The sequence below is a fragment of the Streptopelia decaocto genome (assembly GCF_964273445.1).
Source record: "Streptopelia decaocto genome assembly, chromosome: 4".
NCBI classification, from domain to species: Eukaryota; Metazoa; Chordata; class Aves; order Columbiformes; family Columbidae; genus Streptopelia; species Streptopelia decaocto.
The window spans coordinates 66,842,891-66,858,336 of record NC_138658.1 but is presented as its reverse complement, the minus strand read 5'-3'; the positions used below and the strand labels follow the sequence as shown (position 1 = coordinate 66,858,336).

At 38.9% G+C, this 15,446-nt stretch overlaps 1 protein-coding gene and 1 long non-coding RNA gene across 4 annotated transcripts in view; one reads left to right on the top strand and one right to left on the bottom strand.

The window, feature by feature from the left end:
* Positions 1-757: 757 nt before the first annotated feature.
* LOC309439298 lies at positions 758-13,219 on the top strand. Of its 3 annotated transcripts, none has more exons than XR_014183958.1 (4): positions 758-961; positions 2,221-3,150; positions 5,093-5,167; positions 6,281-7,580. It is a non-coding gene; the product is annotated as an uncharacterized lncRNA (long non-coding RNA). The 3 variants fall into 3 exon arrangements; XR_014183957.1 differs by lacking the exon at positions 758-961 and adding an exon at positions 12,146-13,219 and having other exon boundaries at positions 2,055-3,150; positions 6,281-6,466; XR_014183959.1 differs by lacking the exon at positions 758-961 and having other exon boundaries at positions 2,055-3,150.
* Positions 3,749-15,446, bottom strand: part of HTRA3 (HtrA serine peptidase 3) — a 26,386-nt gene continuing 14,688 nt past the window's right edge. Inside the window, exons 5-9 of the mRNA XM_082051695.1 lie at positions 14,861-14,893; positions 13,740-13,854; positions 7,594-7,642; positions 5,726-5,821; positions 3,749-4,728 (exon numbers count right to left, since the gene is read on the bottom strand). Coding sequence (XP_081907821.1) covers positions 4,563-4,728; positions 5,726-5,821; positions 7,594-7,642; positions 13,740-13,854; positions 14,861-14,893 — 459 coding nt within the window. The 3' untranslated portion in view covers positions 3,749-4,562. The remainder of the gene's footprint in view (positions 4,729-5,725; positions 5,822-7,593; positions 7,643-13,739; positions 13,855-14,860; positions 14,894-15,446) is intronic.

The following is a 15,446-nucleotide window of genomic DNA, read 5'->3' as shown; positions in this document are numbered from 1 at the left end:
AGGAAGGTCCGGATAAAAGACCAGATCTACTATTTGCAGAACACCAAAGTTGCAAAAATAATCTGTTACTGTGGGAAGAGAGATGGGAACAAACACAGACCTGGATGTTTTCCCCATGCATGTACAGTTAAACAAAGACTACAGAAGCCCAAGTAAATAAGTGGAATAAAATAAACATGCTACACCCCCTTTCCCTTCATTTTTTAAGTCTTCTTCCTACTTCAAAGCAACCCCTAGACTTTAGTGCTACATGAGGGTACAGAAACAGATCCAGCATCACCTTCTATATCCTGCAGTGTCTTGCAGTTAAATAAACTTTTAATCAACCCACTGCCCCAGTACTATGCTCTGGACTTGAAAGGCCCAGCACAGCACTCCAGACTTCAGAGCTTGGGAAGGGAAAAATAATTCATCTTTCTTCCAGATTCCTGCTAAACCAACAAAGCCTCAAGCAAGAAGCAAGCAGTCAAAACAAAATTAAAAGACTATGAGACTTCTGTCTGGGATATATGGTGGTACAGAATAGCTGGTGCAAAACCAATGGAGAAGAGAAAACTGATGCCGAAGGCAAAATGCAGAAGTGTGAAACAGCCCCTGTGAAAGAAGCTGTGCAGAAGGGCTTTGCACAAAATAGCTGGTGCAGAGGCAGTCACGAGACATGTATAGAAAGGATGGACTGCTGGTTTCTATGTGGACTTGCAGAATAGCTTATGCAGAAAATACGGAACAGCACGCAGGGAATAGGTTGTGCAGTGCTTCTGTGCACTGATTTTCTGTGTGACCACTGGAGCTCCTCAGTAACTCGTATTTCTGCTGCCTTTTCAATCCTTTTCAGATCCCTGCAGGCCAAAATTCCTGGACCTGCAGCAGGTATGACTGACGTACCATGGGAGTGCTCTGTGCAGCACAGTGGCCACAGCCTGTGAATCACCCGCTTGCTTTGCCAGCCATTCACACACAGGTAAGCCCTGAGACCTGCCTCCAGGAACTGAATGGAGCTACAGGATCCCCTGCAAGGGAAGGAATTATCTTCTTTTTTCCTTTGTCTGCAAATAGAAAGTGACCCTTTTTCCTGTGACATCATATTTTTCAACTGATATCAGAGGTACAAGTGCAAAGGAGCAATATATAGTGAGGGAGTAAAGAGCCACTAATAATCAGCCACAGGAGCTGCTACGTGTGCTCAGAGGAGACCAGGTGTGTGCCACAGTGACCACAGTCTAAGGGCCCTCTCTCCATTACCTGTTCCTCTTGGTGAGAGCCGCTGATGTTTTGAGATGTTACCCTCCCATCCCAAGCTGCTCTGAGGGTGCAGAGATAAATATGATGCCATGCCTGCAGAAAGGGGTCTTCAAGTACCTGGTTCAGGCAGCTGTAGAGCTATCTCGCCCAGTGATGTGCCTAATTATATAAAAGAAATTAAAATACATATATTCTTAAAAAAAAAAAGTCATATCTCCCAAGGATAGAATTATTTTCTTGTTATTCTGTGCTGTTTCCCTTTTTTGTTTTCTGCTTCATCCTTACCATGTCTTCCTAACAGCCCTCATCTCTGTTTATGAATGGCATTATATTATGCATGGTGTTATCTCATTCCTGTCTTCTACTGAACACTGACCCTGAAACTTTGTCTTTAACTTGCTCAGCCCCACCACAGGACAGGTGACAGGTATCTCCCCTGTGGGATTATCGTGCTGGCAGCCCCGAGCAGCTCCCGCTGCAGACCTTGCTGGGCTGCAGCATAGAAGCACCCAGAAATGCTCATGTCATTTGTATTGTCACTGCTGATTCTGTCTTTCCTTATCTTACTGATTAGGCCTTGCAGAAATAACAAAGAGGCTTTAGAAATCTTTGTGGGCAGGCTAATGAATATCAAAAATTTTCATCTTGTTGACCCAACCTTGGCTTGGAAAAGCTGCAGCTTTCAGTTTCTTTGAGAGATCAAGATTACACATTTTTGTTACTCCTTCTTTTTTTTCCTGAAAGACACAGTAACTGCTTATAACAGAAAAGTTGCCTGAATGTTTTACTTTAGACACCAACTGCCATTTTATTTCAGCCAAAAAACAAAGATAGCAAGGTTGTGTTATAGACTTAACATGAACTGCTGGCAGCAAACAGATGTTGATGCTGTCTTAAGATTGAGCAATTAACCTTTGCAGCTCTGGCTGATGTCAGGGGGATGTGTGGCAATTAATAAATTCTGCTCTTTTGTCTCAGCAGCTAAGGGTCACACCACAGCTGAAATGACACAGATGCTCCTGCAGCCAAAGGAAGCGACAACACTTTCTTTGTAAAGAACCTCATCTGACTTTTGTCCTCTCAGACTAAAATACGCAACAGCACTTGCAAACTGTTAGATGTGCAAGCTCCACATGATTTTCAGAGAAAGCTTAGAAAAAAAGGAATGTTGGCAGAACACAACAGTTTTTGATAAGTAAGGAAACAGCCTTTCTCTCCTCCATACAGTGTCACCATTAAAAGTCCAAGGCACTTGCCAGTGCCAACAACAGTGTGTTGTTTCAATTTTAATGCAGCTATGCCACTTTCAGACTCTATTCAGTACTACTGTAGTAAGAGTTATTATGCAATTTATTTCAAAATCATTACTGTGTTATCGGGAAGCCAAAAAGTTTCTCTAACAGTAAGAGAAGCTAATCACTCCGTGGGTCTCCTTACAAAACAATTTTTGGTCAAAATCTGAAAAATTAGCAACAAACTCAAAGAAATATTTTAACTTGTCTTATATTTATAGACAAAGAGACAAACACACACCAAAAAATGTACCAGGGTAGTCCTAACGTGGTACACGTACAGATAGGCTTGACTTTAGCCATGACAGCCTCCTTCTGCATGCCACAGCTCTCCTACGTTCAGAACACGCTTTTGCTTTTTGCAAATGTGGATGCTAGGATTATATCTTAACGGAAAGGAGTCCATCCCTCTCAAAATGGAATATGCAACAGGCATAACTAAGCATTTTTTGTTGGGAGGTATGAAAACAGCTCTTCTTTTAGCAACAGCATGGATGTCACACCATTATTAAAGACATGGGTGATAACGTGATGGAAAGAAACAGTATTCATTTTGAGGAGGAATATACCCCATCCATCTTTCAACTGTATAGTTGCAGTCACAGCCAGCCAGCAGGTGATGAACAAACTGCTCTCTTGGGTATGCCTGGCATTGTACAAATACAAAGGTGCAAGGCTTGTCACAAACAAGTCATTCAGTATAGCCAGAGAGTCTAGATATGATGGGAACCTAAAGGAAAGGTTCTACACTCTTCTGTCTCTTTGGCAACACTAACAATATTCACTAAGAAATAATATAGTTGTTGCTTTAGGATATGCAGGAGATCCAGATATAATTCTTAAAAATTCCTGTCCTAGGTTTGTTACATAAAAATTCTCACACGCTCTAGCTGTGAAACAGGGTTAATGGTGCTTCCTTTCTGCATCTTGTCACGTACAAACAGAATTGGGGACAACAGGATTCCAAATAGATACTTTAAATGACAAAGTACAATTCACAAATACGTAAAACAGTGTAAATAAATGACTTGTGTGCAAAGTATTTCTAAACAGTCTAAATAAGGGCAGAATAATTACACCATAGGTCTGCAAAGGGTTTTCGTAACATCAGGGCCCAATTTTCTGTAACAAAATTTTCTCTTGGGAGAGTCTATTCCAGTCTGACAGAAGAGGGAGAGAAGACAAACTTGTTTAAAAAGAGATTTACACCAACATATTATTTGTGTAAACTTTAATTTCCGTACAGTAGAAACATACACAGTACAAGCCAAAAGTAGTATAACAATTTTACAGCAAAGCTTACCAGTAAAATGCAAAACTAATTTGTATCAAATTCTTAAAAAACTGTGCACTTTCTCAAACTTAACTTTGTTCAGCACATCATTTTGACTTATTTATAACAAGGCATTAATTCTATAAGAATCATTTACTATATTCCAAAATTGCATGACCTAGGTGTAACACTCTATAGCCTGATACCATTTTTGTTTCTTTTGATATTTACAGATTTAATCTACCTGGATTGACACGTAGCGTATAAGCACTAAGAACAAATACAAGCTTTGCAAATACTATTTTCACATTGAAAAAGTTACATTAAAAAAAAGCACAATTATGCATTGCAATAGCTTGATTCTGCTGCAGCCATGGCTGTAGTTTACGAATTATTTCCCCTTTCGGCATGCTTCCTCACTTCCAGTAGTATTTTGGTCTTTGCAAATGCAGAACTGAATCTGCTCTGAACCTGCAGGAACTGGAAGCAGATCCCATTTCTACCAGCTACTCAAAATTTGTTTTCTTCCTCCCCCACCCCAGAACATAGTTCTGAAATGTCTTTGAAAGTTTTATCTTCTATAAATGGCATAATTGAATTCTTTCTAGCTACTATGTACAGAAATGGCTCAGGCAATTAAGTTAGTCCACCTTGTCATTAGTCAACAGGAAGTATAATTACTGTAGTTGTAAAGGAGGTATCTAGTGTTCCAGAATAAGTGAGTTTAATTATGGTGAGAGCTTCCTCAGTTCTATTTACATGACAACTTCAGGCTCAATATTAAATAGTAAGTCATCATTTCCTCTTCGAACTTCAAGTAGTAGAGGTGATTCATTCATCACAGCCTCTTGCAGGTCACTGGAAGTCATCAAAGGACGCCCATTGACTTTTACAATAATATCTCCATCTTGGATCCCTCCTCTGCAGAGGCAAGAGGAAAAAGGCAATAAAAATACATTCTATGCAGAAAAAAAAAGTACAAAGACTGCTCACCACCTCTTTGGCTGATGTGATAAATTTTTACTTGTTTTAGTTTCCACTGAAGGGAAATTCCACTATTGTGACTGCAAAGGAATAACGGGTAGAATATGCTAAACACAAAAAATGAGGCTTGTGTTATTTCATCAAGGAATTTCTTCTAAAACAGCAAAAATACAACAGTAAAAGTAGTCTAGCCTTCTCTTTGTCTTTCACAAAACTACAAAGGAGAAAGAGTGAAGACTTTTAGCCATGACTGACTCACTCAACTCCATCCATTTGCAACAACATGCTCTTCTCTTTCCAGTATGTATTTCAAGCACTGGAAATTAAACCATTCTCAAAGGTTCAAGAAAAGCCAAGTGAGCCAACTGAACTACAGGTAAATTCTTTCTCTCTTGCTATTCAAACGTAATCCAGAACAGCTACTTTTATTGCCTTTTTTTAATCTTCTTAATAATTTTTAAAATCTTCTTAATAATTCCCCAATTTTAGAAGCCTCTTGTTTTCCAACTGTTATGTAAAATAGTCTCTTCCTCTAAGATAAAACATTCTCTCAGATAATAGCTCTGACAATGTCTATGTGAATGCTATCCTATTTATGCTTAACTTAATCCAAGTTTCTATTTATTAATATTCAACATAGTCTTCAAAACCAACATTTGGTTCATTGTATTTGGGGTGTTCTTTACATTTGCAGGCCATTAGGGTTTCATAAAGTCATTTTAAAATAAGTTCTGATATTGAAATATTTCACTTTTCTAGATGTAAATAGAATCTTAGCACAAATATTTTAATTATTTTTTTTAACCTAAAGGCACAATTTTTAATTGTTTAAATACAAATCAAGACTAGTAAGAGAAAGAACTCAAATATAAATATTACCTACTATCTATTTTGAGGTTTATTTATGGTGAAGAATATAATTTGCTCTACGTACCTATGAGAAGGTGAGTTTGGAACAACTTCATGTACATAAATTCCACTTCTGACATCAGGAAAATCTGCATTATTGTGTTTCAGTTCTTCCACCAAGCTAAAAGAAGAATGAAGTTATATGGCTTTTGATTCTACTACAAAAGAAGTAGCATTCAAAAGTTGTTACTTATTTATTCTCAACTTTTTGGTGACGAAAAATGAATGACTTAAGTTACTTGTTTGCCCCTTTTTCTTGTGATGAGAATGTACGGAATTCAAATTTAGATTGAAATGAGTAACACAGATTTTAAGAGAGTCAAAATTACTTACCTGTGCAAAGCATGCTGCATTTAATGGTCTTGTACATCTCCTGCAAGACCCTGACTTTTGCTGTTGGTAGCACTAACACAGTGCACTGTAGAAGAGCGCAGGGACAGTAGCAATATCTGTCCTAGGCGCTGTACAGAGGAAAATGATATTCCTGCCCCAAAGAATTAATACTGCTGATGGGGCAGACATTTGCTAATGATTTTGCTTCTTTCATTCTGCAACTCATTCTTAATTTGTCTTTATCTAGCTTCTGATAACTCCATTCATCAGATAGACCAGAACTGTGAGAACTTCCCAAAGAAACTTCAGCTTCCTCAGGTTTTCTTGAGGAATTGTTTGTGCATCCCTTTCTAAAGAAAGAAGACAGGAACCAGCTGCAAAACAAAGACTCTAAAAACATCCTCTTATTTCTGAGGAGATGACATCATTTCAGGTCTGTGTATGGTGTGGGTTAAAGCCCATTTATAGAAAGAAGGGGGTTTAAACTAATGATGTATTACTCTGCTGTCTGTCATGAAAATCTGAGGTCCCTCAGATGGAAAGCAAGCCAAACTGGCTGCACACAGCTTCACTTCATTTGATTTTGTACTGAAGAAGCTAACGATTGACTAAAGCAAGTCTTTTCCTGAAAATAGGCCTGGAGACATCTTACATGGCTTCATTAGACATCACAAAGGCAGTAAAATATCACATCATATTCACTTCACAGTTACACAGAGAAACATTCTGAGTTTCTTTCCATTGGCTGTGGGCTGGTGATGTTAAAGCCATTACACCAATCTATTCCAGCTGAGGATCTGACCCTTTGGGGAGGACTGTGAGAGTGTAACTCAATAAGCAAAGTTGGTTTTAGTACAACCCCAGCTGGAAATTCTATTGTTTTATTTTGTAGCCTAGTGCCACATTGGTAACATGCCTTCTGCTGGCAAAGCACACAAGCATGAGAGCCCATACTGGTTATCCCAGAATATATTGGGGTAGTGGCAAGACATAAAGCAATGTGAGAGATAAAAGACAGTAAAGAACTGGAAGAGTGTCCATATTCTGGTTATGTTATCATGGAGGCATGAAGTTCTGCACATTAGCAACTACTTTATTTCCAGTTCATGGTTAGGCACCAAATCTCACGTTACACAGCATCTGCTGGTGCTGATAGAACCACTGCCAAACCCTTTGGCAGCTCATTTGCCATTGGCACTGACAGTCACCTGAAAGCAGCAGCTTGTTTAAATGTCACCTGAAGCCTGTTCTAACTCCAGAAATCCTCATCAAGAACCTAAAAAAGCCATTCAGGCTCTTCCTACTTTCCCTCAGCTATCAACAGGTATCCACCGCTATCAGTGTTCAGAGAATGTCTGACAGTGATTTTCCAAGTCTCAGAATATACGTTTCACCAATACCATTAAATTGTTCACAGACTTCACAGAAGTTAATACACACTTCTGGGTTCTCTGGAGATTTGTAACGAAAGGTGAAGACTGAAGTTCTAAACCACTATTGACCACATTTTGCGACACATGGTATGCATAATCATGCAGACAACCTTTCCAAGATACTTACGCAGGTGTTATTGTCAGCATTCTGATGCCAATGAAACGTTTCTTCCCATCTGAAAATAAAGGAAAGGATATTTAAGAAAATTAGGCAAACACTGACAAAAATAACTACTTTGATCACCCAAAATATCTGTCAATTATAACAGGATGTATCAGCTTCCAACAAAACTAAATGGAAACCATACACATCTACATTGAGGTCATTTTTTTGTTTTGCTGAACCTTGGTGGAGAGAATGACAATCCCTCTCCCTGAGGACACGAGAGAGGCTCAGTTTGCAAGAGTTTTCCTTCAGGAAATTCAGAAAAAAAAAAAAAGAAATCACAGATTTTTATTTCATAACTTCAGCAAATGGAAAATTTTTTAACCAACTACCATTTCATCTGAATCTGGTCAAGACAATTTAACCATATGGTGTTCTCATTAAAAGATAGAAATGGGATTGAATAAAATGAAAATTTCCACCTTTCAGAGAAAGGCCAACTGAAAAACTCACACCAGTTCTCATGCAAACAGCTTGTTTTTTCTACCTCAAAGAATGAAAAGTAAAAAAAATTAAACCCATGGACTTAATCCAGGACTTGACAGAATTTTAAATGTTGACAATTCACTCCTTCAGGAACAGCACCGCACTTCTGTAGTTGGCTTTTAGTAGTCATGATGCTCCACAGCTGTCTTACAAAAAAATAATAAAAAAAGGCAGTTTGATGACTTCCTGAAGTGAATGCTTCAGTAGTTAGTTATATCCGGTATGAAACAATATTTCCCCAGACTTGTTCCAGCATAACAACTTCACGATTTCTTTGAGCTTCTCCACATTCTCATGTGAGGAAAAAGTTTGAAAAGGAGATGTACAGTGTCTCCTCTAAATCTTCTTCTTTCCAAGAAAAATAGTCCCAAGTGAAGGAATTAGTCCTGAATCTTACGCATGTCTAATATTTCCATTAGCGTCAGTGAAAATGTTGACTACTAAACATTGGATTTACTGCACTCTGAACAATCTTACATCTGTAATTTTCATCCCTGCTTTTCCCTGAGATATTCTGGCTCTCCTGTGTTTTAAACTGGAAGTAATGAGATCAAAATCAGCTATACTAAGTGTCATGAAGAAGTCTGCTTACTCAAAATTCAAGTCTCAAAAGCTTTGGGCATGGCCTTGGACTAGTGCTCTCACATTGCTTCTCTAGTCTACATGGCATACACCTAAGTTTTTACTTTTTAAAAATATCCAAACTTGATCAGTTTCACACCTGAAAATAATCCCCCTGCCATGTGGACAGGTTAATGATGAAGTTGTGTTCACAAGGCACATACATGACAGAGCCTCTGGTGACAGTTTACAGTTTGCTGCTGGTCATCGCCTGTGTGATGCAGAAATACGCAGAAGCACAAAGCATACTCTTGGGGCCAAGTTAGGAGAGTTTACATGAAAGAAAAACGGAAATTAAAAAAAGGATAAAAAAAAAACTGATCTGGAAGAAAGAAAAAAGCAAGGAGGAGATTGCACAAGAATGAAAAAACACAGCAGAAATGCCGCTGATCTAAAAGGGAATTATTTCCCCAGTGGCTAATGATCCATGTAAAAATAAGACTCTGGGAAAAACAAATATCTGGTAACTACAGACTAATTACACAACTAAAAGTCTCATTCCACCTTCATCTTTGGGCAGTTTGGGGTGTTATTTCACCCCTGCTCATGCATTAAAATTCAATGTGGTCTTCAACCATCTTTCCACAATGAGTTTGACACACTGCAAATAGGAGTTAATACTATAACAGCAGCAAGCTTTGTATAAAGTAAAACTGATAGCTATAAGCTATGGATTATTTTAGCCACAGAGTCTAGATTCCTCCCCTTCCCACCCCCCAGACATTTCATATGTCAGAATACCGGTAAAAAAAACTTCACGTCTTTTGTTTTGCAAAAGTCTGTTCCATTCAATTTCAAGGCAAAAATCTTGCACAAAAAGCAAAGTTTTCATCAACGATATAATTGTCCAGTTTATTACAAGTATCAGCAGAGACTGAACAGGCACAAACAACTAGCTGTAGTATTTTATCATCCCAAAGGACAGGCATTTTGACATCAGACTTCAGTCACGTTGGCAGGACAGTATGTGGCACCTGGAACCACCACTGTCATATTACATCTGCTCTGTGAATAACAAATCTCAAAACCTGTCATTCTGGCAATTTGTGCAACCATGAGGCAGAAGAAAAAATAATTAAGAGACCTGGAATAAAGTGAGGTTGTAAATCTAAGAAGCACGTCACCAGGGAGAAGTCCCAGCAGTAGTTAAAAGAAGGTTAATATGTTGGAACAATCAGGTTAAACATATGTGAAACCATCGTGGAGGGCAACAGACAGAGATATTCAAATTGCATTTCATTTTTGTAAACACCAGGCAAGATTAAACACTGATTCCAGTGGTACAAAGTCAAGCAAACCAGCCTCAACCACTAGTTTACACTTAAATCTCTTTTGTGTTACTAGAAAGTCATAAACAGCTGATCCCAAGTATCTAGAAGCTGTTCACTATTTACAGAGATCTCTGTTCTACATTAAGAGGAGTATTTGCTTTACTGTTAAACTTGCCTTTTTTTTTTTTTTTAATTGATGCTCGTAGCAATAGAGATACAAATCAGACAAATAAACACAGACTGAAGGCAGAAGTGATTACGATTTATGAACTGTGGCAAAAGGAACTGATAAATCCAAATCAAGAGGTCAGGTACTCAGATACTTGTGGACATGAGTATCTCTGGCACATGAGTATCCCCATTGCAGCTGATTTCAGTGGAGCCAAGATATCACCGAGATCTCCGAGGGAAGAAACGAATCCTGCACTTTTTATTCAAGTGGCAGGCAAAACTCCTACTTCTCTGCTCACTCCTTTTGCACTTAGATCTTCTTGCAGATTGCATGAGCAGTCCTGAAAGCATTTAAGAAAGATATTCCACTGCCAAACAGAAACCATGAAGACAGCTTGAGTCTATGACGCTGAATTATGTGCACTGTACCTTCCATATAAATTGCATAGCTGAATTTAATCAGTAGTCTGAATAGATATTCAGAAAGCCTCCTGAGCAGCCCTCATGACTATTGGTAACAATTGTCAGTAACAGTAACACAAATACATAGGCAAGCATATAGTTTCAGCACAACTGAAGAAGTGTTCTGGGGACATAAATGAGGATACATATAATTGCTGGGTGTGGCCAATGCAGAATTCCCCCATCTCTCCTTGCCCACCTGAAACAAGGTTTATTTACTTTTCTGACAACATTAAATGAGAGGCCAGCCTGACCTCTTAGGATGGATTTTCTCTTTAATATTTTGTCAGACTACCTTCCATTCTAGAGGATCCATGTTTGAAAACCTTCTGGTTTTACTGTCTTGCTCAAGCCTAAACTAAGAATAGAGCCAAGACTGAAACTGAGAAATTCCTACGGGATACTATCAAAACACATTGAAGTAAATAATCAGTCAGTGCTTAAATATATGGATGAATTCCAGAAGTAAGGACAGAACACACAGATGGTTAAAACTGAGATGTAGATGGAGACACTTAACTTCACACACCAGTTTAGGAATTCCTAAATATAAAATGAGGTTAACATTACTACTCATAAACCCAAAATCAGCAAAGGATTTCAGATAACTGAATGGATAAATACCTCTATGCAGACTGTGGTAAATCTTCAGTCAAAAATACATTAAGTATTATTATGCATTACCCATGCATTAGGTAATATAGAATGTTTAGGTAATAATCAGGGCAAATAATCCATTCAAATGCAATCCTCTGCTCTTTTTTCCCCCCTCTCTGCTCCTATACTTCAGTAGATCATATATGTGCAGTTACATACAATGGATGGGACTATAAAAATATATGCCTTCTATATAAAGCCGGTAGTTATCTGATCAACTGAGATTTAAAATAGTAAGGTTCAGCTTATTAAACAATATTCTGAGTACCTCCTATATCCCAGAGTAAATCTGGAAAGAGCAGTCTCCTAAGGGAATTTTATCATCTTCATGCAATATGATATTTAGAGCTAAATGGTAATACACTTAAACTTATTTCTATGACCTAATTGTACCATAAGGGTGGATCCAACTGAAACTACTGAAACGTAATTGGAGCAGAAGAAAACATGATAAAAACATCCCCAAAATTCTGCTTACTTAAATTCCTTATGTCAAGAAATAAGGCCTATACAAACCTGAAAACTATTACTGAAAGCCTAAAAAATGCAAACTAAGTCTCAAATATGGTGAAAATATCTCCTGGAAATTCTCTTTCTCTCCGCATCAAGAGCTTTAAGTGGCTGCTCTTCTGCCTGCAGCAAAAGTACAAGAGGTGCTTCAGACACGCAAAAGGAAAAATAAAATTTTAAAAATTAAAAAAAAAATGGCAAGCAGTGACTGTCACACTGATGCTAGAAGGTGTGAATCCTTTCCCTTTGATTAGGAGACAATGCAAATGACACGAGTCAGACAGTATGTTACAATTAAAAGATAAACTTGAATCTTTTGCTATGTTTTTTCTTAGGGTTCCACAGGCAAAGTTCTCTCTAGGACCCCTAGCTGGGCTCAGCAGGTTCATCGTTCTCGGGAGGCAAAGATGCCTGAAGGACCAAGGTGGCTGATTTCCTGACTTCAGCAGTGGCATCTCCAGCCTTCACTGACTTCGCAGCCCCAGTTACAGGAACCCTCTGGGATGGCAGATGGTGGCCCTTCTGCATAAGGCTTGTGGTTCAGGTCTCTAGAGACGTGCCTGCAGAGTGAGGCACCGCTCCTCCCTGGTCTGAGCGCAGCAGTTTGATTCTGAAGGGAAACATCACCCATGATCCTGACCTGCTTCTCCCAGAAACCAACAAACACTTCATAACCTGGGTGAATAAAGTTGTTTGGGTTTGGGTTTTTTGTTTTGGTTTTGTTTGTGGTTTTGTTTTTTGTTGTTGTTGCTTTTTGTTTGTTTGTTTGGGTTTTTTGTTTTTACTTGTTGGCTGGAACAAAATTATGTCAGCTACTTTGAAATGTACTTCTTCATCAACTTCCCCCCTGCCAATCAACAAGTGAAAACAATCTCATTCGGGGAATTCAGCAAAACAGAGATGAGGGAACCCATCAGAATTGTGATGGTGTCAAATATATGAGCAGATGCATAACTTTAAAACTTCTGACTAAGGGAATTTTCTGAAAAAACAGTACCTGAAAGAACACTGAGAGGACAATGGTGTAGAGAAACAACCCTGGCATCAGCAACTGGATAAACTCGGGAGAAGACAAGATTAATATCAAAAAAGATTAAAGAGAAGCAGCAGCCAACAGTCATGCTACAAGATGAGTAGGGTGCAGACAGATAAATTGGCAAGCAAAAGGGAAAAGATGGTTTGGCCTGAATGAAGCATTACTAGATCAGTTTTGGCTGTGCAGCACGTACTATGACACCTAGTACAGTGTGATAGATACAAGGCAGGCACATAAAGAGAAGTTCAGAGTGCTGCAGTTGTCAGTTGCTGGTATGTTTAGATTTATATGCTCTTTGGAAAAGAGGCCTTTCTCTTTTTCTGCCTCTCCCCTGCTTCCCCATGCATTTCTTCAGGAATTAGTACACAGCCCTTCTTCCACCAGGGTCTGAGAGTCTATCGCAATAGCCAATTATACAGCACTGACATAGATGACCACAGCAAAACAAAGATCACCTGAAAGTGCACACATTACGTTCCATCAGTGGACAAGTGATTTTAAAAGTTTTTACCTTATTCTCCACAGTACACCTTAATCTCCTTTTTGCTTGTACAATATGTGAGAGAGGAGAATAAGACTCCTTGAACAAGTCACCATCTGTTCTCAAGATCATTTGAGACTGTAATGACTCATCTGTGTCCTCACTATCCTCAGAGGCCCTTTTGCCTGGTTTTATACAGATACTGTCTACTCCTGGGGGGGGTTGAGTAATAAAATGTCTCTCTCACTTCTGTGAAGTTGTTTTCTATTTTCAAGTCTATAGGGTTCTGTACTGTAAAATACTGTATACTGTACTGCTCCTTTCAGTAACAGGATCCCAGATTCATGTCTTTTGGCACTTCACTGACAGATCAGGATAATAATTGGAAGATATCGTTTCTTGGAGATCTTACCTTTACTTTGTTTGTCATGCGACTCTGTGAGAAACTGAGTGATGCGGTCTGAAGGAATAGCAAATGAAATTCCAGCTGTGACCTTCAAGGTGTTAATCCCAATTACTTCACCATCCTGTTGAGAGACAGCACCCAATTAATTGGCTCCCAAGTCGCAGGGTTCAGCTCACTGCCTAGTATTTCATGTTAAAAGCTGGGCTAAGAAATTTTAGAGTGTTGTAATCACTCAAGAAATAAACATCACTTGTAAGGGAGGATTTGGGCTCTGATTCACAGTCCCTTTCACACTTAACTGATGGCCAGAGAGATTACGGTACAGTTTGTTCATCCAAGGTCCATCCCACCACTCAGCAAGAGATCCCCTCCACTGAGAAGGCAGTGGAGTCACTACTACCACTACAGCCACAATTCACCCACCTGCAAAATCAGTGCTGGTTTAAAGCAATCTGTTTTAAAATCACTTGTGTGGATTAACCAGGTCCCATCTTTGCCGTGCAGCCCAGGTTTCACAGTGTGAATGAGTGTAACTGCTCCTACCAGAACCCATTTTCCTCTACTGTCATGTAAAATTTCCTCTGCTCTGTGGGGGAATGTTTTCCAATGGTGTATGAACTAAGACCCAATTTTTACAGTTTGTGTTAGCTTCAGGGTATGTGCCTACCATTAGCTTGAATGACTGGAAGCTGGTATGACCCATGAATCTTAAAAAAATAAATAAATATATATATTCACAGAATCACAGAGTGTTAGGGATTGGAAGGGACCTCAAAAGATCATCCAGTCCAATCCCCCTGCCAGAGCAGGAACACCCAGATGAGGTTACACAGGAAGGTGTCCAGGCAGGTTTTGAATGTCTCCAGAGGAGGAGACTCCACAACCTCCCTGGGCAGCCTGTTCCAGTGTTTTGTCACCCTCACTGAGAAGAAGTTTCTTCTCAAATTTAAGTGGAACCTTTTGTGTTCCAGTTTGTACCCATTACCCCTCGTCCTATCATTGGTTGTCACAGAGAAGAGCCTGGCTCCATCCTCGTGACACTCACCCTTTATATATCTGTAAACATTCTCCCACTTAAGTAAAAATAGCTCTTGAAACAAAACAAAAACCAAGTCACCTGGACTTACCAGATTAACTAAAGGTCCTCCAGAGTTGCCATACTGTAAAAACAACATAAGGGAACAATAAATTAGTACTTCACTGTAGGAAATGCAATTTTCATTTCAAATGGTATTTTTCTTGTAAGTAAATGAAAGAGAGAACGTTACTTCTTAGGCAGCGCTGAAGGACACGATTTTGATCACAGAAGATTACATGTAGGTTTTACCCTACCCATGCACAACTCTTACAACTAGACTTATTTTTTTTTCTTTACAGAAAGAGGCCTTAATTTGGGAGCAGCAACTTACCACTCCAAATAGTTAGACCCCGAGTTTAAGAAGAATCATTAAATAGTTAAAACAAGTATTTCAGCTCTTCTACAGACTATCAGAACAAGGTTTTGAAATAACCACATGCTATTTAATGTTCTATTTCAGTGAGGTGCATGTACACTTCTTGTTTTATTTATCACTTTGGTTTGTAACACTGTCAGTCTCTCTTATTCTACACCAGAGAAGAACACCGCACTTTGTGTTTAATCGCAGCATATTGCTATGACATAGGTACTATATAAGGATTGATTTAGTAACCACAGACATGCAACCCTCTCTA